Below are 26,486 nucleotides of genomic sequence, written 5' to 3' on the forward strand. Positions count from 1 at the left end.
ACGTACAGGGCGCCGCCAGCTTTAGAAAGTCATGTGACCGACCGCTATACTTTTGGTACGTTCCAGAGCAGGTAGTCGTCTCAACTCGCGTTCATATGTTGCGCAATGTCATCGGTCATCCTGGGGTGCGTTCAGTTCGATTAAACGTCTGCAACGTTGCGTGACGGATTGTTCTGAACGACACGTTACCCCAAAACAGTTCTTCAACGTTCCTGAACAGACATTGGGGTACGTTTGTTCCGTTTGGTGGGTGTGGCTTGAAGCAATGAGTGACATATTTAGAGGACAGCGGAGCGTTCCCCAACCGGCGTTGGATCCCGAAAGTGTGAACAAGCTGTTGTTTGTTTGTTTGTTTGTTTGTTTGTTTGTTTGTTTGTTTGGCACAACTGTACTTGGGTCGAGGCGGCAGGTGGTTAGAGCGTGGGACTAGTAACCGAAAGGTTGCAAGATCGAATCCCCGAGCTGACAAGCTAAAACTGTGTCGTTCTACCCCTGAACAAGGCAGTTACTTGTTCCTAGGCCGTCATTGAAAATACAAATTTGTTCATTACTGACTTGCTTAGTTAAATAAAGGTAAAAAAAAGGCAGATAGTTCAGATGGTAGCATTAGGGTAATCTATATTGTAAAGGCTGCTTCAATTCTGGTATCAGAACAAAATTTAACACTAGGCTACTGAATATATTTTCAGCTGTTTATTAATAGAATTAGTCAAGCAGAATAAATGGTAAATGCAATCTTCGTATATATGGGTTCCCTGTAACACCTTGCAGGGCAAACAGAGAACTGAAAATGACATCATAAGTTCTTCATTAAATACTCTGACAGAGAGAGTTCCTGCTCACTGCTGGCCTGTCAGAGGGAGGATGAGCGTGGTTTAAACTTACTCCAGCCTATCGTTGGCGTGCAGGCTGGTCCCAGCCTCTAGACGCATCTTTGTTGCCAAGCATAGTTGTCTTCTAGCTTATCTTCATGTGTGTACCCGAGAGTCAGACACCCAAGGACAGTGCCTGTTTTTATGCTACAGTTAGGACAGTTTCTGCTTTTGTGCTACAGCCATCTTCCATTCTACCAGCCCCTCCCGTTCACCTGGCCTTGAGCGGCCCCACAACCAGGCATTGTGTGTGTGTGTCAAGAGTCTACTCAGCCTACACTCCTACTAGCCAGCAACCCTCCAGTTAGTCATGTCTATTATATGTTGCTCAATCTATGTTAATACAATATAAACCTCTTAGTGCATTACAGTCCGTTCATACTTAGGCCTACATCTACTGTAAATGGTAATGCATCACATCTAATAAGTGAAATAAAACCCAACAATATTGATGATGATGATGATGATGATAAAACCAGTGACGATCTGTTGTAAATATGAGTAAGAGACATCGCAATGACATGACAGAGGAATGAATACCAGGGGCGCAACTTTGGTGGGGGGACAATTTTTTTTTCTTCAGTTGGATAAACACTCCAAACAGCCTACCCCGCATGGTCCTAAAGCACACAGTTGCCCTGTTTTGTATCACATTCCAATGATAAAAAATGGGTGGAAATTAAAATGCAATTTCAGAAAGTCCCCAGTGAAAGTTGTGCCCTGATGAATACTGCTGGGGAAACAATGAGTAGTGTTGAGTGTAGACCTGTAAAGAACAGGACCACTCTTTGACAAAGAGTTTGGAGTAGAAGGTTATAAAGTCATGGTAGTGTTCCCAGAACCAGCAAGTAAGTACTTCCATCCTTTGCATTTGACAAAAGCAATTAGGGAAGAGATTGGGTTGATTAAGGATGCCAAACCAATGGGTTATGGGAAGGTCCTGATCATTGCAAATAGTACAATTTAGCAGGAGAATGTCTTGAAATTGAACTCACTAAATGGGGGTTGGGTGAAATGTCACATTCAAGGTGCTATGACTAAAATGAGAGGAGTAATTGCTGGGATGCCATTGGAAATGACCATGGAAGAAGTGAACTTTTCCTCCTTTCAGGCAAGCCTTATCGATGTGAAGAGGATGAAAAGCAAAAAGAGTGGCAGTCAAGTGGACACTAAAACTGTATTGTTACAATTTGAGGGGAATTGGCCGAATAGGGTGCAGCTAGGATCACTCGCTTATCAGGTTAGAAAGTATGTGCCGCCTCCATTTCGATGCTTTAAGTGCCAACGGCTGGGGCATGTTGCTAATGTGTGCAAAGGTAAAATGAGATGTGCAAAGTGTGGTGGGGATCATGAGTATGGGAAATGTGGGCCTGATTCTATAGTTAAATGTTGTGACTGAGAACATACTGCAGCGTATGGAGGATGTGATGTACAACAGAAAGCCATGGAAGTGCAGAAGTACATAATTACAATGTATCCTATGCTGAGGCTGTTCGGAAAGGAATAACAAACCTAATATTCAAAATACTCCAGACAACTTAGTGGCCGCTCCGAGGACGCCAGTGGAACCTCAGACGATTTGTTAATGTGATATGCATTAGCAACGCACATCTCATTTATATAGGCCATATACCACTAACCCCGAGGTGACTTATTGCTTTTATAAACCTGTTGCCAACACAGTAAGGCAAGGAACTACACATCTAAATTGAAACTGTTGCATTACTAAATAAATTCATAAATACATTCCGCCAATCCACAAGTTACCACCAGCTAAATCTATGATGTTAAAATGCCGATTTACTCTGTTCCATCTGACTACAATCCGTCTCATCAGCCCAGCCAGGCACTTTATAAACTTGATCTCCACTATAAAGAGCATCTAGACATTATCTCACATTTCTTTTAGAATAAAATGTAGTTTTCAACACCGGGGATTTGTATAAATCTTGCGGTCTGTCTCTCCGACATTTGAAACATTGTTTCAATATTAACATTTGATCTCCATCTGTCCCATAATGAGCGTGTGGGGACGAGACAGACAGACAGGCAGGCAGGCAGGCAGGCAGGCAGGGTTTCTCAGCCAGTCGAAATCATAAATCACCTGGCATAATTTTTTATATATATATCCATCCATCCAAGTAAAGGTCACTAGGAAAAAAGCTTAAACAAATGCAGCTACTGTTGTTATTCTTGCTGCACTGTTTAACGTGACTGTAAGTTAGCCGTAGTTGGCTAGCTAGCAAGCAGGGGATAAGAACGTTGCCAGCCAGTATGGCAATGGAACATTTAGAACGAACGACTGGGTCGCGTCCATAGATACAGAACAAAAAGACTGAACGACTGGGTCGCGTCCATAGATACAGAATAAAAAGACTGAACGACTGGGTCGCGTCCATAGATACAGAACAAAAAGACTGAACGACTGGGTCGCGTCCATAGATACAGAACAAAAAGACTGAACGACTGGGTCGCGTCCATAGAAACAGAACAAAAAGACTGAACGACTCTGGCAACCGAACCGATAGAACAAACGACCAGCCGGCTTGGGTAGCAACCATAGATTTGTGTCGGGACTATTCAAGGGCGTTATCACTTAAATGGATGCTAGGAGTTTGATAGCCAATTGACAAGAATTTAAGAAGTTTCAACATGATTTAGATGTTTTACCGGATGTGGTGTGTATACAAGAAAAATGCTTAAACTTAATTGGATTATATTATTCTTGGTTTTATCTCTGTGAGAAGTGATCGAATACGGGGTTCGAGTGGTGGGTGAGCTACATTTATCAAAGAAGGTGTAGGACATGGTTTCAAAGAACATGAATGTGTGGCGCTGAAGATAAGGGGGTAATAATCACATTGTTTATATACTATAATCCTTGTAAACCCATCTCTGTATCTGAATTAGATATAGTTGTGAAATCCAGTGAAGGAGATGTGGTGTGGAGATTTCAATGTGCATAACAGCTTTTGGAGCAGCAATACCACAGATGCCAATGGTTTAGTGGTTGAAAGTTTTATGGAGCGGAGGGGACTAGCTAGTATAAATGAAAGTTAAATGTGACTAGAGGTACTTCGTCATTTTTAGATCTTATGTTAGTGCCCTCCTCCATTGCTGGAATATGTGAGTGGAATGTGAAGATAGAATCCACAAAATGTAGTGATCATTTCCCAGTCATGTGCAACATAGATCTTGACGTATGTTTTCAGGAAAGGGAACTGGTTATAAATTGGTGCTTTGACAAGGCATACTGGAAAACTTTTTACACTTTGTGTGAGAAGGAGAATCGTAAATTGTCAATGGAAGGGTCGGTAGTAGACTGTGCTGCGTCTGTGAATTCAGTCATGTTAGATGCTGCCTTATTGGCTACTCCAGTGAGGGATAGTTCCTTGGTGGACTGAAGCATGTAATAAGGCCATGAATGATCTTGATAATGCTTTTTAAACTTTGAAGAATCATTTGACACGGTCCAGTGCAAAGCGGTTGTCACCTTAACTGGCTAACCATTTTTAAATGTCAACCTTATTGGGGTAGAGATGTCCGAAGGATCCCAGATACTATTGGCCGTTGTGGTTGTTCACACGCGTCTCTGGCCTTTCGTTGGCTAGAATGGTCCCAGCTGATCTTGCACCCCGTCTGCCTTTTGGAAAAAAATGTATTTTCGTTGTCAGAGTGGCCAATGGAGTATCTGGTCAATATAATGGAACGTCTGTGGTTGAGGTTATAAAACTGTCATAAATAATGCACTGTGTCAAAGTGGGATGTAAATGTGCATACTATGTACTGGTGCATCAAAATACATAAAAAGTTGGCAAAATTATGTTTACATTTTGTAATTCAGTTGTTTTTGTTGTTATCCCGCTTTACCAACCATAGCTGATAGCTAAAATAGGACAGCATGGAGTAGCTAAAATGGGACAGTCTTATAGGCTTTTCCAGTGGAGGAAAGAGATCCAGTTTACAATAGGGACCCTCCCTCTCCTCTTAGGTAAGACAGGGCTCTGGTTATTGTAGTACTATATCCTATACATTTGTTATTGTAGTACTGTTATTGGAGTGAATTCAGAAAAAGTGGGACACTTTATATTTTGGTCTCCTGTAACCTCTTCAGACATCTATTCAACATATTAGCCCAACACATGATACAATTCTGAAATCCTCAGATGTTTCCTAATCACACAAAAGTTAATTTAATTGTCATTGGGGTACAATTAGGACTGTAATAATGGTGTCCCAGTTTATCTAACCTGCTGTCCCAGTCTACCAAATGCAAACTGAAAATATGGTATTGACTCAGTGTACACGTCATGCCTCCTGTGAATATGATATAAATGTTTTGTGTGTGGTTAGGAAACATCTTGAGGATTTCAGAAATGTATCATGTGTTTGGCTAATATGTTGGACAGATGTCAAAAGAGGTTACAGAAGACGTAAATGCAAAAAATGTCCCCCTTATTCTGAATTCAACCTAGTTTTTTTCCATAGAGAATAATAGAGGACTCTATTGCCCAAAAGCCTGTTTTAGCATGGGCAGCACCATTAAGGACTTTGACCATTTTGAAGTAGTCAACTGGGTGGGACTTCCTATGGGTTATGGAAGGAACACATGATTCCATCCAGGTCCTCAGGAGGGATCAGCCAATTAATTATACTAGTTCGAGCAAACATTCCATAACTGCATGTGGCAGTAAATCGCCAACCTTGGCTTTATACCTGTTCAAACAACACACTCCAGGTGGCAGTATACAACCTTTCAGATTGTTTACCAACTCATAGAAGCAGTAGAAAATAACAACATTGACTACTTAAAAATGGAGATGGCCTCAATAGAGAGCAATAGAAATGGCGTCTTTTTGTGGGCACTAACAGAAGCTGACTTCGCCATGGCTCGTTGGCCAAAGCCTATGGGGAAAATGTTTTTTGTTGCATGGTTTCATTTAAACTCAGGAAAAAAACATCTGTGGTAAAGACAGGCTTAGGAAATATATTTTGTTCTATGAAATGATCTTCATTTATCTAATCAAAACAAGCACATAAAGCACATGGTCTTCATAATTCATAAAGGTCATGTTAACTGACTGATATGATCTCATAAAACAAAACGTACACTGAGTGTACAAAACATTAGGAACACCTTCCTTATATTGAGTTGCACCCCTCCCCCAGAACAGCATCAATGCGTTGTTCAAAGGCACTTAAGTATTTTGTTTTACCCATTCCCCCTCTGAATGGCACACATACACAATCCTTTAACTTGACCACTCCCTTTCATCTACATTGATTTGAAGTGGATTTAACAAGTGACATCAATAAGGGATCATAGCTTTCCCCTTGATTCACAAGGTCAGTCTAGAGCAGGTGTTCTTAATGTTTTGTATACTCAGTGGATAAGATCTAAGTCTCTGTTAACCTTATTTTTGGCTTTTATTCCAAAACCCCATTCATTTCCCACATAGGAATGGCTGAATGAACCTAGGGTATTCATTTCCGTTTTTTAGGACTACAAGCTGGCGAGGTCTATGGCGCTGCCCATGCGCACACAGACCTTATAATGGGACAGATACAATGTTGCATCATCTAACTATCTCTGTTTTTTTTCTTCTCTGTACTGAACACCCTGCTATCAATATCACCTTTCGTGTTTTTGAAGTCCATCCACTCTAATGATCTGCTCCGGAAATCAATTACATCTTCAAATGACATCACACACAACCCCTGGAGACATTTTAAACGGCTGACACGCTCTACTACAAAAGAACACGACCTGGCCAAAAATGGTTGATATTTTATTGCTCTAGGTCTTTTGCATTTATTCAGAGTACAGTAATCACACACATGGTCATGTCACTCACATCAATCTCATTGTAAAAAAAACAACACAACAAATCTACGTCACATTAGTAACTCGTTAGACTCTTGTGACAGCCTTAATATTAATACGATTAAACATAAACATGAACATAGTCCAAAAGATCAGCTGCTTAATATCGATTCATGTACCTTAATGTAACAGCTCAAATAAAAATATACATTTATTAGTACTGGTAAATCTGCTGATTGAATTCAACAAGCTATGGCTAAAGTTCTAATAAATATGTGGTAAAATGTACATTTTGTGCTGTTCAATGTGCTGATTTTTTTTTCATGTTTGCAACAGATTCAGTACATTATTTATGTGATCATTCTCTGTAAAAAGGCTGAAGAACATTAGGTTTATACTTCAATATGAAGTTGAACTCAAAGGTGAATCTTTTAGCTTGCTTAACAAATAAGTAAGCAGTAAACATGTCCGACAATATCTCTCTCTGCGGAATAACTGATTGTTTTGCTGGTGGATTGAAGAAACCAGCACATTAGCAGACATTTTACATCCCAAATTGCACTCTATTCCCTATATAGTTCACTACTTTTGACCATAGAGCCCAACAGTAGTGCACTATTAAGGGAATGGGGTGCCATTTGGGACTCAGACACTGACTTCCTACTGCTGCTGTTGGTACTGTCCCTCAGTGGCGGTGTAAAAGTCATCCAGGACACTCTGGATGTAGTCAAATGTGGGCCTGTCGTCTGGCTTGCTCTTCCAGCAGGTGGTCATGATGTCATAGAGCTCGTTGGGACAGTTCTCAGGGCGGGGCATTCTATAACCTTTCTGCACTGATGTCATCACTTCACCATTGCTCATCCCTAAAAAAGGAAAACAGGAACAGAAAGAATCAGAAGTGAGAAGTAGTAACTCTGAATAGCAGGTCGACCTAAATTGAAAGAAGCCAACATGACCGATTTCTTATTTATGTGGGGAAAATGGTTGAGCAATAAAGTCAGATTTTTTTGTATTTGTTAAGGCATCACAATAAATGCCATCAGAGCAGACAGAGGTCTTTTTCTGGAGAAAAAATCCCTACGATCGCTTGCAACATCTTTCATTAACCAGTAGATGGCGATAAATATCTGTGCTCACCTATTATTGAGTGCATTCAAGCTCCAAATTTTGCAGCATGTGGGGAAATCAGTCTTGAGTAGCTAGTCTTAAATATGAATGTGTTTGTGTGTAAGGTTGCATGTAATTACCTGGGTAAGGTATTTTTCCATAGGTAATGATTTCATACAGGAGGACTCCGAAGGACCACATGTCTGATTTGATAGTGAAGGAGCCATAGTTGATGGCCTCTGGTGCTGTCCACTTGATGGGAAACTTAGCTCCTGTAATGGACAAACAGAGGGCGAAAGAGTTTCTGACACTGATATAGGAGGAAAAACAAAGTAACGTTACAAGCTTGGATTGCTGACAGAAACATTCTTGTACAAACCAGGCCTGTATTAACTATGGAATATGCGTTGATAGCAGTTTTACTTCTGACATTGCTGATATTGACCTCTGCTTCCTGATTGGCATGAAAAAAATAAAAAATTACAACAGCCACAAAGTCAACACTGGCTATATCATAACAATCCATGAAAACAAATGTAAAGTTGGGGTTAGGCATAAGGTTAGCAGTGTGGTTAAGGTTAGTGTTAGTTCTGAAATCAGATTTTAAGAAATTGTAGAAATGGGTGGGGTGTAGCCATAGTTATGACTTTGTGGCTGTGGTAACTAGTGACAACCTGGTCCCTTAAGTAAACAAGAACATGTCTCGGGAAAACAGATGTACTTCTGGTCTCTACAGATACGATATTACAAAAAATATACAATTACACTACTGTAATACAACTCTGCAGAACACCAGGGAATTTCTCTATACTGTCTTTCTCAGCCAAACACTAGACAGATATTTGGAATCATTTATGACAGTTATCACATGAGATACACATATGTATAACATTTTGGCCAGTGTAATACTGTACTGACTAATTCTAGCATGCACAGACAGGAAGCTTACCCTCTCTGGCTGTATACTGGTCATCCTCAATGACTCTGGCCAGGCCAAAGTCAGCTATTTTACACAGCAAACTCTCAGACACCAGGACATTGGCTGTTCTCAGGTCACGGTGGATGTAGTTCTTTTTCTCAATGTACGCCATGCCCTCCGCAATCTGAAAAAGGATGACATTTCCCCTCAGGTATTAATGGAACTCAATTGAGCACTCAACCCAATTCAGTAGAGCTTTCAGACTATCTGACTTGTGTTGTTGTTCCCATAAAACAATACTGAAAAATGGTTATTAACTAGACTCCTGACACAAATTCAGTATGGTAATTTGCAATGCTGCATACCATAGTTAATGTATGTGTTTTACGTCTGGTTAGAATTGAATTAGCTACCAACCATTTGACTTGGTTAGTACTCAACAAGTTTAAGTGAGCTGAGCTGAGGAGTGGTTGTCCATTTGGGGAAAGGGACGACTGTTTCGTTTCCTAGATGGCATCCTCTTTCACTTTGTCTAAGAGGATGTGCAACTGTGGTTTGATGCAGTTTTCCCCAGAACGGACCATACCTCTGTCACTACACAGTGATCTGATTTAAAGTTTATTCTGAATTTACCACAACTGGTGTACTGACATGGCATGAGGTATTTTGGTTTATCTTTAATCTATTTTTAGGTAATTTACTTCTTTGGGGAGGCATGTTATCAATGATACATGTTATTCATCATTTTGTGTATTGACTTTGATTGAACCACATTTCTACTTCCATGAGAGACATACTCTGATTGGTGTGTGTGTGAGGGACCACTGGATGGTCTTCACTTGGCACTTCTATGTTCTTAGTTTGTGGCAACTCATTTGTTAAGTGAAACAAAAACCATGGTATTCTGTTCCTCTTTCTGGTTAACCAATGGAAAAAGTGACATCAGCATCTATTTCTTAAAAGGAAACAGTCTATAAAGAGCAATGCTCTTAATCACTGAGACAGAGAGATGTAAGAAGAACGTGCATTACCTGGGCAGAAAAATCGATTAGCTTAGGTAGCTGTACTTTGCAGCCCGCCTCACTTTTTAAGAAATCTAAGAGGCTCCCTACAAAAGGTAAAGAAACAAAATTGAGGAATAGAAACCAAACCAATGAAATTATTGGTGACTTACAGAACACTTATGTAACATCAAATGGTATGTATTGATGAAAACAGTCCATGCTGGCCACATAATAGTGTTTGAAACCAAGAGGTCTGTCTTGTAGGAATTGGACTCAGTGTGTGTGTTACCATTGGACATGTACTCTGTGATGATGTAGATCGGCTCGATCTTGGTGACGACGGCGTAGAGGCGCACCAGTCTGTCGTGTTGCAGGGTCTTCATCAGGTTAGCCTCCTCCATGAAGGCCTCAGCTGACATGGTGCCTGGCTTCAGCGTCTTCACTGCCACCTTGGTCGTGTTGTTGTAGAATGCTGCAGGAGGGATTTGCTCAGTAGGAAGTATAGCTAGATTGATATTGTACCACTACTGCCCATTGTTTTCTGACCTCTAGGGCTACCTGCTGTATCTTTTTGTCTTTTTGATTTGAATTACATTTTGATTGGAAGATTTGACAAACTGGTGACATTGAATGCATACTGTCTCACGTGATTTAGCAACAAGGGAACCAATGCCAGTGCTAAGCAGTGTTGTAGTACTCAAGTCCAGGACTCAGTCTTAAGTCAAGATTTTTATGACTCGTAACTCGACTTGGACTCGACCAGTGGTGAGTTTGTTGTTAGTAAACCTCTTTTTTGCAGAATTCAACATACTAGCTACAACAGCAAATGTTAAATAGCTGTATTATATATTTAGCCGTACAAATGTGCAACAGTATAATGAAGTTTAGCTTTAAAAAAATGGTTGGACAGCAACGTATGGGACTACCAAGGGACTTGCGACTCAACTCATGACTTGAGTATAAAGGACTCGGACTCGAACTCTAGGGACTTGTGAGCCAACTCATGACTTGAGTATAAAGGACTCGGACTCGAACTCTAGGGACTTGTGAGCCAACTCATGACTTGAGTATAAAGGACTCGAACACTAGGGATTTGGGACGCGACTCGAGTAGTGCACATACTAAATGCTGAATAAATATAATTGAGGAATTAAGCTGTAACAGTTCACAAAACATGAGTTTTTTGACAGAGCTAAAAGTAGACAGCGAAGCCTTATTTATCAATGTGCGTGCGCACTAAAAATTCTTGCAAAGGTCTGTATTTCTACAATTTGAACTTCATGGGAAAGTGTGTATCTCCATGCTCCACTTCTGTTCTTATTGTTCATTTGGGGGAAAGGGGAGTTTGATTATAATAATGGTAGGCTAATAAAAACATTAAAACATAGGCCCAATGATTAAAAAATGATGCAATTGCCATTGGTAAGGAGATTGCATAGCAGCATGATGTCTACTATATTTTATTATATAGGCCTAAATCATAATCATATTGCAGGACTTGTCTCTCCTTTTCTGACATACAGTTGAAGTCGGAAGTTTACATACACTTAGGTTGGAGTCATTAAAACTCGTTTTTAAACCACTCCACACATTTCTTGTTAACAAACTATAGTTTTGGCAAGTCGGTTAGGACATTTACTTTGTGCATGACACAAGTAATTTTTCCAACAATTGTTACAGACAGATTATTTCACTTATAATTCACTGTATCACAATTCCAGTGGGTCAGAAGTTTACATACACTAAGTTGACTGTGCCTTTAAACAGCTTGGGAAATTCCAGAAAATGATGTCATGGCTTTAGAAGCTTCTGATAAGCAAATTGACATCATTTGAGTCAATTGGAGGTGTACCTGTGGATGTATTTCAAGGCCTACCTTCAAACTCAGTGCCTCTTTGCTTGACATCATGGAAAAATCCTACGAAAAAAAATTGTAGACCTACACAAGTCTGGTTCATCCTTGGGAGCAATTTCCAAATGCCTGAAGGTATAATTTTCTGGAATTTCCAAGCTATTTAAAGGCAGTCAACTTAGTGTATGTAAACTTCTGACACACTGGAATTGTGATACAGTAAATTATAAGTGAAATAATCTGTCTGTAAACAATTGTTGGAAAAATGACTTGTGTCATGCACCAAGTAGATGTCCTAACCGACTTGCCAAAACTATAGTTTGTTAACAAGAAATGTGTGGAGTGGTTGAAAGACGAGTTTAAATGCCACCTTTCCAACAAGTCAGTTTGTCAAATTTCTGCCCCGGTCAACTCTAAGTGCTGTTAACGTGTAGTGGAAACGTCTAGGAGCAACAACGGCTCAGCCAAGAAGTGGTAAACCACACAAGCTCACAGAACGGGAGTGCTGAAGTGCGTAGCGTGTAAAAATCGTCTGTTCTTGGTTGCAACACTCACTACCGAGTTCCAAACTGCCTGGGGAAGCAACGTCAGCACAATAACTGTTCGTCGGGAGCTTTATGAAATGGGTTTCCATGGCCGAGCAGCCGCACACAAGCCTAAGATCATCGTGCCCAATGGCAATCGTCGGCTGGAGTGGTGTAAAGCTCACCACCATTGGACTCTGGAGCAGTGGAAACGTGTTCTCTGGAGTGATGAATAATGCACCACCATCTGGCAGTCCAACGGACAAATCTGGGTTTGGCGGATGCCAGGAGAATGCTACCTGCCCCAATGCATAGTGCCAACTGTAAAGTTTGGTGGAGGAATAATGGTCTGGGGCTGTTTTTCATGGTTCGGGCTAGGCCCCTTAGTTCCAGTGAAGGGAAATCTTAATGCTAAAGCATACAATGACATTTTAGACGATTCTTTTAATTCCTTGTTTTTTATAGAGAAGAGGAGACTAAACTCTCCAGAGACATAACAAATGCAAGGAGGTGAATGAGAGGAAACAGGACTGTCGACGGCTCCATCTGGCTGGCTGGCTGGATCACTGTGCCATAGGAAAAGCCCTTAATGCCAAAGAGGTCAAAGAAAACGAAAAACATCTTGAGCGCAGTACAGGAGGCCCTACAGTCCATTTGTATATTTGCAATGCCAACAATTTCCTACAATTCATCAAGGCCGAGGTGCAGGAAGGTAGCACATGAATAATAACAAAATCCAATGCAAATTCGACGTCAGACACGCTCACATTTCCTCTACAGATGCCTCTGATAACAGCGCCAACAGTTCCTAGTACCAGTCCCATCCCTCCACTCTCTAAGGCTGCTAACAATCTCATAGAGACAGAAAGATCAACATTTGACTATACCTGTCTGTCTCAGCTGCCCTACCCCTGATACAATTACACCACATTAAAGTGATAGTATTAAAAAAGCAATGGAGTGGGCCTCCCGAGTGGCGCAGCAGTCTAAGGTACTACATCACAATGCTATAATTATCACTACATATCTGGGTTTGATCCTGGGCTGTATCACAACCGGCCGTGACCGGGAGTCCCATAGGGCGGTGCACAATTGGCCCAGCATCGTCCAGGTTAGGGGAGGGTTTTGCCCGGGGGGGGCTTTACTTGGCTCATCGTGCTGTAGCGACTCCTTGTGGCGGGCTGGGCGCCTGTAGGCTGGCCTCGGTCGTCAGGTGAACAGTGTTTCCTCTAACACATTGGTGCGGCTGGCTTCTGGGTTACAAAGCGCAGTTTGGCGGGTCATGTTAAGGAGGACCCATGATTCGACCTTCGCCTCCCATGCCCGTTGGGGAGTTGCAGCGATGAGACAAGATCGAAATTGGGGAGGAAAAAAATGTGCAAGCCAGTCAAGTTCTTCCACATGGATCTCGTTATATCACATTGCACCTGTTGATGAATTGTAGGAAATTGTTGGCATTGCAAATAAAAATGGACTGTAGGGCCTCCTCTGCGCTAATTCGTTTTCTTTGACCTCTTTGGCATTAAGGGCTTTTCCTATGGCACAGTGAACCAGCCAGCCAGATGGAGCCGGAAGCTTTCCCTCATTCACCCCTTGATTGTTATGTCTCTGGAGAGTTTAGTCTCCTCTTCTCTATAAAAACAGGAATTAGAATCGTCTAAAATGTCATTGTATGCTTTAGCATTAAGATTTCCCTTCACTGGAACTAAGGGGCCTAGCCCGAACCATGAAAAACAGCCCCAGACCATTATTCCTCCACCAAACTGTACAGTTGGCACTATGCATTGGGGCAGGTAGCATTCTCCTGGCATCCGCCAAACCCAGATTTGTCCGTTGGACTGCCAGATGGTGGTGCATTATTCATCACTCCAGAGAACACGTTTCCACTGCTCCAGAGTCCAATGGTGGTGAGCTTTACACCACTCCAGCCGACGATTGCCATTGGGCACGATGATCTTAGGCTTGTGTGCGGCTGCTTGGCCATGGAAACCCATTTCATAAAGCTCCCGACGAACAGTTATTGTGCTGACGTTGCTTCCCCAGGCAGTTTGGAACTCGGTAGTGAGTGTTGCAACCAAGAACAGACGATTTTTACACGCTACGCACTTCAGCACTCCCGTTCTGTGAGCTTGTGTAGTTTACCACTTCTTGGCTGAGCCGTTGTTGCTCCTAGACGTTTCCACTACACGTTAACAGCACTTAGAGTTGACCGGGGCAGAAATTTGACAAACTGACTTGTTGGAAAGGTGGCATCCTATAACAGTGCCACGTTGAAAGTCACAGCTCTTCAGTAAGGCCATTCTACTGCCAATGTTTGTCTATGGAGATTGCATGGCTGTGTGCTCGATTTTATACACTGGTCAGCAAAGGGTGTGGTTTAAATAGCCAAATCCACTAATTTGAAGGTGTCTGTATACTTTTGTGTATCTTTGACTCACCCATCCACACTTCTCCAAACTGTCCTGCTCCCAGTTTTTTCACCATCTTGATGGACTCCTTGGAGATCTCCCAGGCATCTTTGTCCCATGGCTTCTGAGCTTCGGGTTTATCACACGGCTTCTCCAGCTTTCGACAGAGACCATCTGATTGTTCTGACAAATCACACCACAAACTGATGTTGAGACATTGCATTTTTGTACATTTTTTTGTTTGTTTGTCATTTAGCAGACGCTCTTATCCAGAGAGACTTACAGTAGTGAATGCATATTTCTCTATTTACTTTTAGTAAATAGAGAAGTTGAAAGAAGCCAAGAGAAAATGAAACGTCTTAGTTTTGTGCAATATTACAGGTGGGCTCAAATACATTGGTACTCACTGTAATAATGTTTTATCATGCTGCCAATGTCAGGGAATGTGATTTTAGGAGAGATGTAGAAGCCACCATTATCCAGCGTGCGGATCTTATAATGTTTCACAGCGTTTATTCCCTGGGCATCCACATCTCTGATAGACATGGAATAACTTCCTGATGAAGAGAAACACAATCACTATCACATTCAGACATCCAAATACAATACAGTGAATAATATATAAAATAATAATATATTCCATTTAGCAGATGCTTTTATCCAAAACGACTTACAGTCAAGCGTGCATAAATTATTTGACGTATAGGAATCATGGACAAGTTATTTTCATTAGAGAGACATAGTTTATCCAGTGGGTCCTTACCTTTTGATGTCTCACTCTCACGAATGAGGTAAGAGCCTGCTTTGTTTGCAGGGGCCAAAAGTTGTCTTTCTGCATCCTTCCTTGTAATATCCTTGAAAAACCATCTACGCAGAAAACAATATTATAGTGACACAATTTAGATATCTTCCCCTGAAATGAATCGAATAACAGCTATGTGCTTCTATTAACGGTGAATAGAAAGCCTTGTTGGCTCTGAGAGAAATGTGCAAAAGTCATTATGATAACGACACTCACTCCTCTGTCTCCATGGTGTTGGCCTCGGCAACATAATTGGAGGGTATGAACCCTTCTTTCTTAGTGGTCAGAGACCTAGCCTTCCACCATTCACCATGCCTGAAAACAGTTATGATTCATGTCGTCAATGAAGGAAGGGACACAACAATCTTCTCTTAGAAAAAAATAAGGGTTCCAAAAGGGTTATTCGGATGTCCCCATAGGAGAACCCTTTTTGGTTCCAATGAGAACCCTTTTGGGTTCCATGTAGAACTCTCTGTGGAAAGAGTGCTACATGGACCCCCAAAGGGTTCTACCTGGAACCAAAAAGGGTTCTCCTATGGGGACATCCGAAGGTTCTAGATAGTGTACTATTCAATGATGACACTGTAATCATCTTTATATAAAATGCTTGCGCAAACAATATTCCTCTTAGTCCAACATTGTGTTGGTTTATGTATAAAATCCAACACACTCAAATGTAATATATGGAGAACAGGCACTTACTCTTCAAGAACCTTAAGCCTTTCGCCCTTCTTGAATCCCAAATCTTCTGCATGTATTGCATCATATGGGTATATTGCAATTGCTATTTTACCAGACTCGCTTTGCTCTGTGTTAGAAAAGAGGGGGAGACAGTGGGAACACACTTCTCTTGCAATCAAATGTTATTGGAATATTGCAATGCACTGCAAAAGAAATGGAACCATCATACAATATTTGCTCTGCATCATTACTGTAACAATGTGCGATAAAGAAATGCAACAAGCATACCTTCCATTTTCATGAATACCTGACCAGGCAGGAGACCTCCAGGAGGTGAGTTACTCTGTATCAAGATATCATTTCATATCAGAACTTCTGGACAGTAGTTTGACAAAATGTTATGGTTTTATTGTGCTAATCTATGAACAATAGTTTGAATGTAAGGTGAAGAGATTGAAATGTGTGCTATTTCACCCATTTAAAAAAAAATAATAATAATTTGGTACATTTTTCAATATTTGAAGATTCATCAACAACACACTTGAACCAATTTTGTCAATTGTTTCCAGGTCAGGGATTTTTGGTAGTGATTACAAAAATACTGTTTCCCCTGAAACTACTACTTACTGTAGCACTTGGTTTAATGGAGGTGCGATCTCTCAAATTTACAGTTTGATCGGGACGTACTGGCTGTCGGTTCTTGCCATCAAGCACACCTCCATTCAGACCGGCATTCAGCTTGGATTTTTTACAACCCATATTGCCTATTGGGATAGACACAGAAGCTAACTTTAATGTATTGACCTCATCTTTCCCATTGGTTCATGGGAAAGACACACACATAGCATTTGGAACAAGGCTTACTATTCATGATCTCTATATTCCTGCAAAAGGCCCATAAGGAAAGAGGGATGGGGAAACATAACGAAGATGACTATCAAGACGCATACATCAAACAGAAGATTAACACTGACTGTGTGTGTGTGTGTGTTAGCAGTGTTCATGACCGACTGTACGCAGATGACCACTGCTCATAAACACAGATGACTTGTTATTAAGTAAAGTAGAACTGCAGTAGCTTGGGACTAAGTTACTATGACAGTGCACTGATCAGGAGTCAACTGTGTCAATACACTGTAAAATATATAACTTTATTTGCCGCAGTATTGATAGCACACAACCTAGCACAGATCAAAGCCTCACTCACTCATTTAACGTTTATTCATTCACAAACATTAACAGGCATTATCAATTATTTCCTTGTTTTATGTCCTTCTGCATTGTTAGGCTTGGAGATGACACATGATTTGATTTTCAGACAGTGCACATACAGAATCTGAGCAACAAGCCTGTATAAAGTAAGTATGGATATTTGATTTGGGCTCTTTCTGTCTGAACTGGGCTCAGTTAGACGTGGTCTCTCAGGGGAGTTAACCTCTCCTGTACCACAACACCACTTGATGCAGCGGTGTCTGCAAATTAATTTACACCGCAAAATAGAAGCAAGTGGGTTTTGAGCAGCAGTGGTCGTGTACAGAATCTCACTCACTCACTCACACAGTGGAGTTTGGAGCACTATACTGTAAAGGTCACAATCTTAGATATGTTACATTGTCTGCTGTGTAGATTAATACCATAGACATAAGATACAGGTAGCGGTTTTCTATCTAACAGCAGAAAACAGGGTTGTACAGCTGGCTCACTGAGGCCAGGGGCAACACATGAGTTTCTGTGTCACAACACATTCACACACTCCAATGACAATGCTCTGTGTCCAGGGGAATTCTCCAAGGATTTCAGTTATAAATAGTCATATCATGAGCTACAAAATAATATAATTAACACAATAGGCCTATTGCTTGATCTAAAACGATTGTGTTACTAAAACTGAGGGAGAGAGAAATATGGACTTATTAACTAGGCCAGTCAAAATTAGACTGGTGTAAGGTATTTTTCTTCCTTGACGAAACTGAACACATTTGAGGTTTCCTCAAACTTTGGACCCCTAAAACAATACTTATCAGTTTTCCTTTCTGGGCAAATAACAGCTGAAAGGCACACCATTCATTTGACCTAGTCTTGTCTTTCATGTACCCCAAATGGAAACCAGAACTAGATCAGAAACTAGATGTACCTTTCAAATTAGAAATGTCCTTGTTTTGCATTGTTCTCCAATAATGAATATCTGGTTTGCGAACTATGGCATTTGGTTGTACTAATGCACTGTTGTTGAATGATAAGGACAATGCATTAGACCATTGAGCAAATGTATATCTATGATGAAAAATAATGCATTCAACACCTAGTGCTCTGAATCAAATGCTGAAAAACAAACCCAACTACACTGTTAGGTGTAGTTTGGCTGTCAGTGCTTTGGCTGTATTTCTAGATGACAGACAGGATACGGGTTAAGGCTTCGGACAGATTAAAATAACTATACAGAGGCTACGTGCTACTGTGGCTTCTGCACACTTCCTCATTTGACCAGCCTCTGCCTTTTGCAAGGAAAAACCCTCTCTGCATAACGTATTTCTCAACCAAGTCTGGGGTTTAGGTTTCATGTCAACTATTATTCTATTTTCTTTAAGAATTAATTTAGTTAATCAATGCAAAACGTTTAATTACATTGAGTAATGTTGAATAAATACATATATTGATGAAAATAAACGTAAAGATGGAATCCACAGTTGGCGGAAATGGCGCCACTGGCCGCCCCACCACTGTTGTTGCTTTTGCTGCCGAGCTGAGGAGCATTACGCAGCAGGTAAAACAAACGCAGCACTTACTGTGCTCTTCTATCGCGGGAGCAATGATGTCCGAGGGGAAAAAAACAGTGTTCATTGTTTGCAGTAACTTTGTTGTTTTAATATCGCAAACGGACGTGGCTGTTTCACCATTAAGGATTCCAGCTGTAAACCATGCCTCACACACTTGGATAGGCCTAGATTAGTGGAGGGCACAGTGCATGTGGGCATGTGCACGGCAGGTGTGTCAATCACACCCATAGACTTCGCATCCTTGTACCTGTTCCATTATGCCGTTTATGAGAGCACAGGCAGCACCACTGAGGCCATCTCCATTTTGAAGTAGTCAATTTTCTTCTTCTACTACTTCTATGAGTTGGCAAACAAACTGAATGTGTGCATACTGTCACCTGGAGTGGGTTGTTTGAACAGGTATAAAGCCAAGTTTGGCGATTTACTGGCAATTGCAGTTATAGATGTTTGCTCATGAGTATAATTAATTGGTTGATCCCTCCTGGTGACCTGGATGGAATTATGTGACCCTTCCATAACCCATATCTATCTCGATAACCATATTTACATGTGCACATGTAACTGATGTGAAATGGCTAGTTAGTTAGCGGTGGTGCGCACTAATAGCGTTTCAATCGGATGACGTCATTCGCTCTGAGACGTGAAGTAGTTGTTCCCCTTGCTCTGCAAAGGCCGTGGCTTTTGTGGAGTGATGGGTAACGATGCTTCGAGGGTGGCTGTCGTCGATGTGTGCAGAGGGTCCCTGGTTCGATCCCAGGTTGGGGTGAGGAGAGGGACGGAAGCTATACTGTTAGAAAAAACTAATTATTTTAGACCTTTACTCAAGTACTTTTGGAAAAAGTACCCAATTGTCATACTTGAGTAAAAGTAAAGATACCTTAATAGAAAATGATTCAAGTAAAGGTGAAATTCACCCAGTAAAATACTACTTGAGTAAAAGTCTAAAATAATTAGTTTTTTATAAATACTTAAGTATCAAAAGTAAATGTAATTGCTAAAATATAGTAAAAGTATAAATAATTTCAAATTCCTTACATTAAGAAAAACTGACACCACCATTCTATTTTTCCATTTACAGAGAGCCAGAGGCATGCTCCAACACTCAGCCATCATTTACAGAGAGCCAGGGGCATGCTCCAACACTCAGCCATCATTTACAGAGAGCCAGGGGGATGCTCCAACACTCAGCCATCATTTACAGAGAGCCAGGGGCATGCTCCAACACTCAGCCATCATTTACAGAGAGCCAGGGGCATGCTCCAACACTCAGCCATCATTTACAGAGAGCCAGGGGCATGCTCCAACACTCATACATCATTTACAGAGAGCCAGGGACATGGTCCAACACTCAGCCATCATTTACAGAGAGCCAGGGGCATGCTCCAACACTCAGCCATCATTTACAGAGAGCCAGGGGCATGCTCCAACACTCAGCCATCATTTACAGAGAGCCAGGGGCATGCTCCAACACTCAGCCATCATTTACAGAGAGCCAGGGGCATGCTCCAACACTCAGCCATCATTTACAGAGAGCCAGGGGCATGCTCCAACACTCACACATCATTTACAGAGAGCCAGGGGCATGCTCCAACACTCAGCCATCATTTACAGAGAGCCAGGGGCACACTCCAACATCATTTACAAATGAAGAATGTGTGTGTAGTGAGTCTGCCAAATCAGAGGCAGTTGGGATGACATGGGATGTTCTCTTGATAAGTGTGTGTGAATTATACAATTTTCCTGTCCTGCTAAGCATTCAAAATATAATGAGTATTTTTGGGTATCAGGGAAAATGTGTAAAGTGAATTAGGAATGTAGTGAAGTAAAAGTAGTCATAAACAATTACCCAAAAAAGCTTGTATCCCGGTTATGAGAGACCTGGATAAAATGCATGGGATGTTCTGATCTTAGACATCTTACACAGGCTCAGTTACACATATCATGGGTGTTATGTGATGTTTCATCTGATTGTCAAACAAATTACTTCAAAAAGTAGGCTACATGGACAGTTTGTTCCACCATAATTCCATTACAATTTATTTTGCTGATACTCCTTACTGGACCATATAGCCAACAATTAAACACGTTTCTGATAAGACTTCAGTTTGTCTTGGGTGCATATTTTATGTGTTTGAAATACTGTCTGCTTGCACAGCATTGTCAAAGATAACACATTACAAGTGCATTCAGCATTTTCTCAAGAGATGGTGAAAGAAATCATTCTCCACTTCTGTTCCCGAGACATTAACATTTATTATGTACATTTACTGCAAGAAATGCATAATTCTGCAGGAGTTAATATTATGAGAAGTTATAGGCTTACAGTCAGTATTCATATTTTAGTTACTATTCCATTTAACCCATATGAACTTAAATTATGAATATTCTGTTTATTCATGGTACAGGGATACTAATGAGCGGGATATCAAAGTTGCATGTAAACAGTTTATCCCGAATAAGACGCTAAGCGGTATACGAGCTACTATTCAGAATACTGTGAGCATGTAAACCATCGGGAAATCTGAGCCGGCTAGAGGAGGTGATGGTAACCTGCTTTTAACTCTCCACATTTTTCGGAATAATGTGTCACCTTAAACACACAACATTTAAAACATAGGCAACGCCCTGGTTTGTACATACAGACCAATTTCTTTAGACAGATGTTTAAGAACAATTTTAACTTGTGCATTCGGCTCAGTGGACCGTATTACGTTGTGTTTATAGCGAAAATGTGGACAACGTTCCCAAACAAATTGACTAGCGTAATGTTTATAGAAATAAAATGAAGACTTGTTTGATAAGAAAAAAACTATAGACAAAGAAAATAAATAGAATAAAGCAGCAATGCCATAATATAGGCTAGATTTACCTGTCAAATTTCAGTAGTTGGAGAAGCGGCTGAGCGGCTAATTCAAATAAAGACAAATGTTTGTAATCCTCAACTTTCGTGTCTTGCTCTTCATTAGAGCTGCCAATGGACTGTGAAATTCAACAGAATGAGGAACTTCATATTTTAATTTTTTTTTTTTTTTTTTTTTATATTACTGTAACTTCCTGGTACAATGTTCCGTTTTGTCCAATGTATTTGCATAATTGCTTACCAACTGAACGCATTTGAAAGTCGAGGTCATTTGAGGTCAAAGTCATATTTATTACATTTATGTACACTGGATTTTTTGGTTTTATAAAAATCACAGGTACTACAATGTATGAAATGGACTGAGGGGACATTGTGGAACTACTGTCTGTGTTAGTGAGAAGCGGCATGATGAACAGTCAGCCAAAACAACCTATTGATTTCCCCAGAACAGTGGTTCCCAAACTTTTTATAGTCTGTACCCCTTAAAACATTCAACCTCCAACTGCGTCCCCCCTCTAGCACCAGGGTCAGCGCACTCTCAAATGTTGTTTTTTTGCCATCATTGTAAGCCTGCCACACACATACTATATGATACACACTCTCTTCTCCAGACCATTTCCGGAGACCTTCTCCCCTTCCTCACCTCGCTCATCAACTCATCCTTGACCGCTGGCTACGTCCCTTCCGTCTTCAAGAGAGCGAGAGTTGCACCCCTTCTGAAAAAACCTACACTCGATCCCTCCGATGTCAACAACTACAGACCAGTATCCCTTCTTTCTATTCTCTCCAAAACTCTTGAACGTGCCGTCCTTGGCCAGCTCTCCTGCTATCTCTCTCAGAATGACCTTGATCCTAATCAGTCAGGTTTCAAGACTGGGCATTCAACTGAGACTGCTCTTCTCTGTGTCACGGAGGCTCTCCGCACTGCTAAAGCTAACTCTCTCTCCTCTGCTCTCATCCTTCTAGACCTATCTGCTGCCTTTGATACTGTGAACCATCAGATCCTCCTCTCCACCCTCTCCGAGTTGGGCATCTCCGGCGCGGCCCACGCTTGGATTGCGTCCTACCTGACAGGTCGCTCCTACCAGGTGGCGTGGCGAGAATCTGTCTCCGCACCATGCGCTCTCACCACTGGTGTCCCCCAGGGCTCTGTTCTAGGCCCTCTCCTATTCTCGCTATACACCAAGTCACTTGGCTCTGTCATATCCTCACATGGTCTCTCCTATCATTGCTATGCAGACGACACACAATTCATCTTCTCCTTTCCCCCTTCTGATAACCAGGCGGCGAATCGCATCTCTGCATGTCTGTCAGACATATCAGTGTGGATGACGGATCACCAGCTCAAGCTGAACCTCGGCAAGACGGAGCTGCTCTTCCTCCCGGGGAAGGACTGCCCGTTCCATGATCTCGCCATCACGGTTGACAACTCCCTTGTGTTCTGGAAATGTAAATGTAAATACATTAATTAAACATAAGAATGAGTGAGTTTTTGTCACAACCCGGCTTGTGGGAAATGACAAAGTGCTCTTATAGGATCAGGGAAAAAAATAATATTATAATAATCAATAATTTTGCTCTTTATTTAGTCAACTTACATATAAAACCATATTTGTTCATCAAAAATTGTGAATAACTCACCACAGGTTAATGAGAAGGGTGTGCTTGTGTAACCGGTGTGAAATGGCTAGCTATGTTAGCGGGGTGCGCGCTAATAGTGTTTCAATCGGTGACGTCACTCGCTCTGAGACCATGAAGTAGTTGTTCCCTTGCCTATGCAAGGGCCGTGGCTTTTGTGGAGTGATAGGAAACTATGCTTCGAGGGTGTCAGTTGTTGTGTGCAGAGGGTCCCTGGTTCGAGCCCAGGTAGGGGTGAGGAGAGGGATGGAAGCAATACTGTTACACTTGAAAGGATGTACATAACTCTACAATGTTGGGTTGTATGGAGAGTCTGTCTTAAATCATTTTCCACACAGTCTGTGCCTGTATTTAGTTTTCATGCTAGTGAGGGCCGAGAATCCACTCTCACATAGGTGCGTGGTTGCAACGGGCATCAGTGTCTTAACGGCGCGATTTTCCAAGGTAAGATACTCTGAGCACAGCCCAATCCAGAAATCTGGTAGTGGCTTCTGATTTTAAATTCAATTTTCACAGAACAGCTTGTTGCAATTTCGATGATGCTGTCTTGTTCAGATATCGGTAAGTGGACTGGAGGTAGGCCATGAAAGGGATAACGAATCCAGTTGTTTGTGTCGTCCGTTTCGGAGAAGTACATGCATAACTGCGCACCCAGCTCACTCAGGTGCTTTCGCTATCACATTTGACATTGTCTGTAAGCTTGAGTTCATTTGCACACAAAAAAATCATACAATGATGGAAAGACCTGTGTGATGTCCTTGTTATCATCCTTGTTAATGCAGACAGAGAAGAGCTCCAACTTCTTAATCATAGCCTAAATTTTGTCCACCAAATTGAATAGTTGCAGAGTCCCTGTAATCCTAGATTCAGATCATTCAGGCAAGAAAAAACATCATCCAGATAGGCCAGTCGTGTGAGAAACTCATCACGCAAGCGGTCAGACAAGTGAAAATTATGGTCAGTAAAGAGAACTTTTTAAGCTCGTCTCTCAATTAAATAAAATGTGTCAATACTTTTCCCCTTTATAACCAGAGCACTTCTGTATGTTTTAAAAGCGTTACATGGTTGCTGCCCATATCATTGCATAATGCAGAAAATACACGGGAGTTCAGGGGCCTTGTGAACTTAAAGTTATTAATAAACCAATTAGGCACATTTGGGCAGAAAATTCTGAACAAATGCAATGGTTCATTGGATCAGTCAAACTTTGCACGTACACTGCTGCCATCTAGTGGCCAAAATCTAAATTGCGACTGGGCTGGATTAATACATTATGGCCTTTCTGTTGCATTTCAAAGATGGTACAAAAAATACATATTTTACCAGATCTAATGTGTTATATTCTCCTACCTTCATTTCACATTTCCACAAACTTCAAGGTGTTTCCTTTCAAATGGTATCAAGAATATGCAAATCCTTGCTTCAGGTCCTGAGCTACAGGCAGTTAGATTTGGGTATGTCATTTTAGGCGAAAATTGAAAAAAAGGGTCTGTTCCTTAAGTTATTAATTTTTCACTGTAGTGTCCAAAACGTCTTTCAAGCTGTCAGGCATTCCCTTGGCAGCAAGAGCCTCTCGGGGGATGCTGCATTGTACCCAAATGGCATCGGGAGCAACTGCTTGCACACGTGTTACCACTCCACTATGTAGAAGAGGATGTGTTCGTTACTTGACCCCACATATATGTAACAGACATATACAGTGAGGGGGAAAAAGGTATTTGATCCCCTGCTGATTTTGTACGTTTGCCCACTGACAAAGAAATGACCAGTCTATAATTTTAATGGTAGGTTTATTTGAACAGTGAGAGACAGAATAACAACAAAAAAATCCAGAAAAACGCATGTCAAAAATTGTATACATTTATTTGCATTTTAATGAGGGAAATAAGTATTTGACCCCCTCAATCAGAAAGATTTCTGGCTCCCAGGTGTCTTTTATACAGGTAACGAGCTGAGATTAGGAGCACACTCTTAAAGGGAGTGCTCCTAATCACAGTTTGTTACCTGTATAAAAGACACCTGTCCACAGAAGCAATCAATCAATCAGATTCCAAACTCTCCACCATGGCCAAGACCAAAGAGCTCTCCAAGGATGTCAGGGACAAGATTGTAGACCTACACAAGGCTGGAATGGGCTACAAGACCATCGCCAAGCAGCTTGGTGAGAAGGTGACAATAGTTGGTGAGATTATTCGCAAATGGAAGAAACACAAAAGAACTGTAAATCTCCCTCGACCTGGGGCTCCATGCAAGATCTCACCTCGTGGAGTTGCAATGATCATGAGAACAGTGAGGAATCAGCCCAGAACCTACACAGGAGGATCTTGCCAATGATCTCAAGGCAGCTGGGACCATAGTCACCAAGAAAACAATTGGTAACACACTACGCCGTGAAGGACTGAAATCCTGCAGCGCCCGCAAGGTCCACCTGCTCAAGAAAGCACATATACATGCCCGTCTGAAGTTTGCAAATGAACATCTGAATGATTCAGAGGACAACTGGGTGAAAGTGTTGTGGTCAGATGAGACCAAAATGGAGCTCTTTGGCACCAACTCAACTCGCCGTGTTTGGAGGAGGAGGAATGCTGCCTATGACCGCAAGAACACCATCCCCACCGTCAAACACGGAGGTGGAAACATTATGCTTTGGGGTGCTTTTCTGCTAAGGGGACAGGACAACTTCACCGCATCAAAGGGACGATGGACGGGGCCATGTACCGTCAAATCTTGGTTGAGAACCTCCTTCCCTCAGCCAGGGCATTGAAAATGGGTCGTATATGGGTATTCCAGCGTGACAATGACCCAGAACACACAGCCAAGGCAACAAAGGAGTGGCTCAAGAAGAAGCACATTAAGGTCCTGGAGTGGCCTAGCCAGTCTCCAGACCTTAATCCCATAGAAAATCTGTGGCTGAAGGTTCGAGCTGAAGGTTCGAGTTGCCAAACGTCAGCCTTGAAACCTTAATGACTTGGAGAAGATCTGCAGAGGAGTGGGACAAAATCCCTCCTGAGATGTGTGCAAAACCTGCTGGCCAACTACAAGAAATGTCTGACCTCTGATTGCCACCAAGTACTAAGTCATGTTTTGCAGAGGGGTCAAATACTTATTTCCCTCATTTAAAATGCAAATCAATTTATAACATTTTTGACATGCGTTTTTCTGGATTTTTTTGTTGTTATTCTGTCTCTCACTGTTCCAATAAACCTACCATTAAAATT

General features: G+C 41.5%; 1 protein-coding gene across 1 annotated transcript; it reads right to left on the reverse strand.

Moving 5' to 3' along the window:
• Positions 1 to 6,648: 6,648 nt before the first annotated feature.
• LOC100196779 (v-yes-1 Yamaguchi sarcoma viral related oncogene homolog) lies at positions 6,649 to 21,735 on the reverse strand. Its single transcript, NM_001141801.1, is given in 13 exon segments — positions 6,649 to 7,559; positions 7,944 to 8,075; positions 8,753 to 8,906; positions 9,754 to 9,830; positions 10,016 to 10,198; positions 14,541 to 14,693; positions 14,918 to 15,067; positions 15,274 to 15,377; positions 15,529 to 15,627; positions 16,015 to 16,120; positions 16,282 to 16,336; positions 16,621 to 16,757; positions 21,640 to 21,735. Coding segments are annotated over 12 exon segments (1,548 nt in total). The 5' UTR covers positions 16,753 to 16,757; positions 21,640 to 21,735; the 3' UTR covers positions 6,649 to 7,356.
• Between the last annotated feature and the right edge of the window lie 4,751 nt (positions 21,736 to 26,486).

This window comes from Salmo salar, chromosome ssa03 (assembly GCF_905237065.1).
Source record: "Salmo salar chromosome ssa03, Ssal_v3.1, whole genome shotgun sequence".
Lineage (NCBI taxonomy): Eukaryota > Metazoa > Chordata > Actinopteri > Salmoniformes > Salmonidae > Salmo > Salmo salar.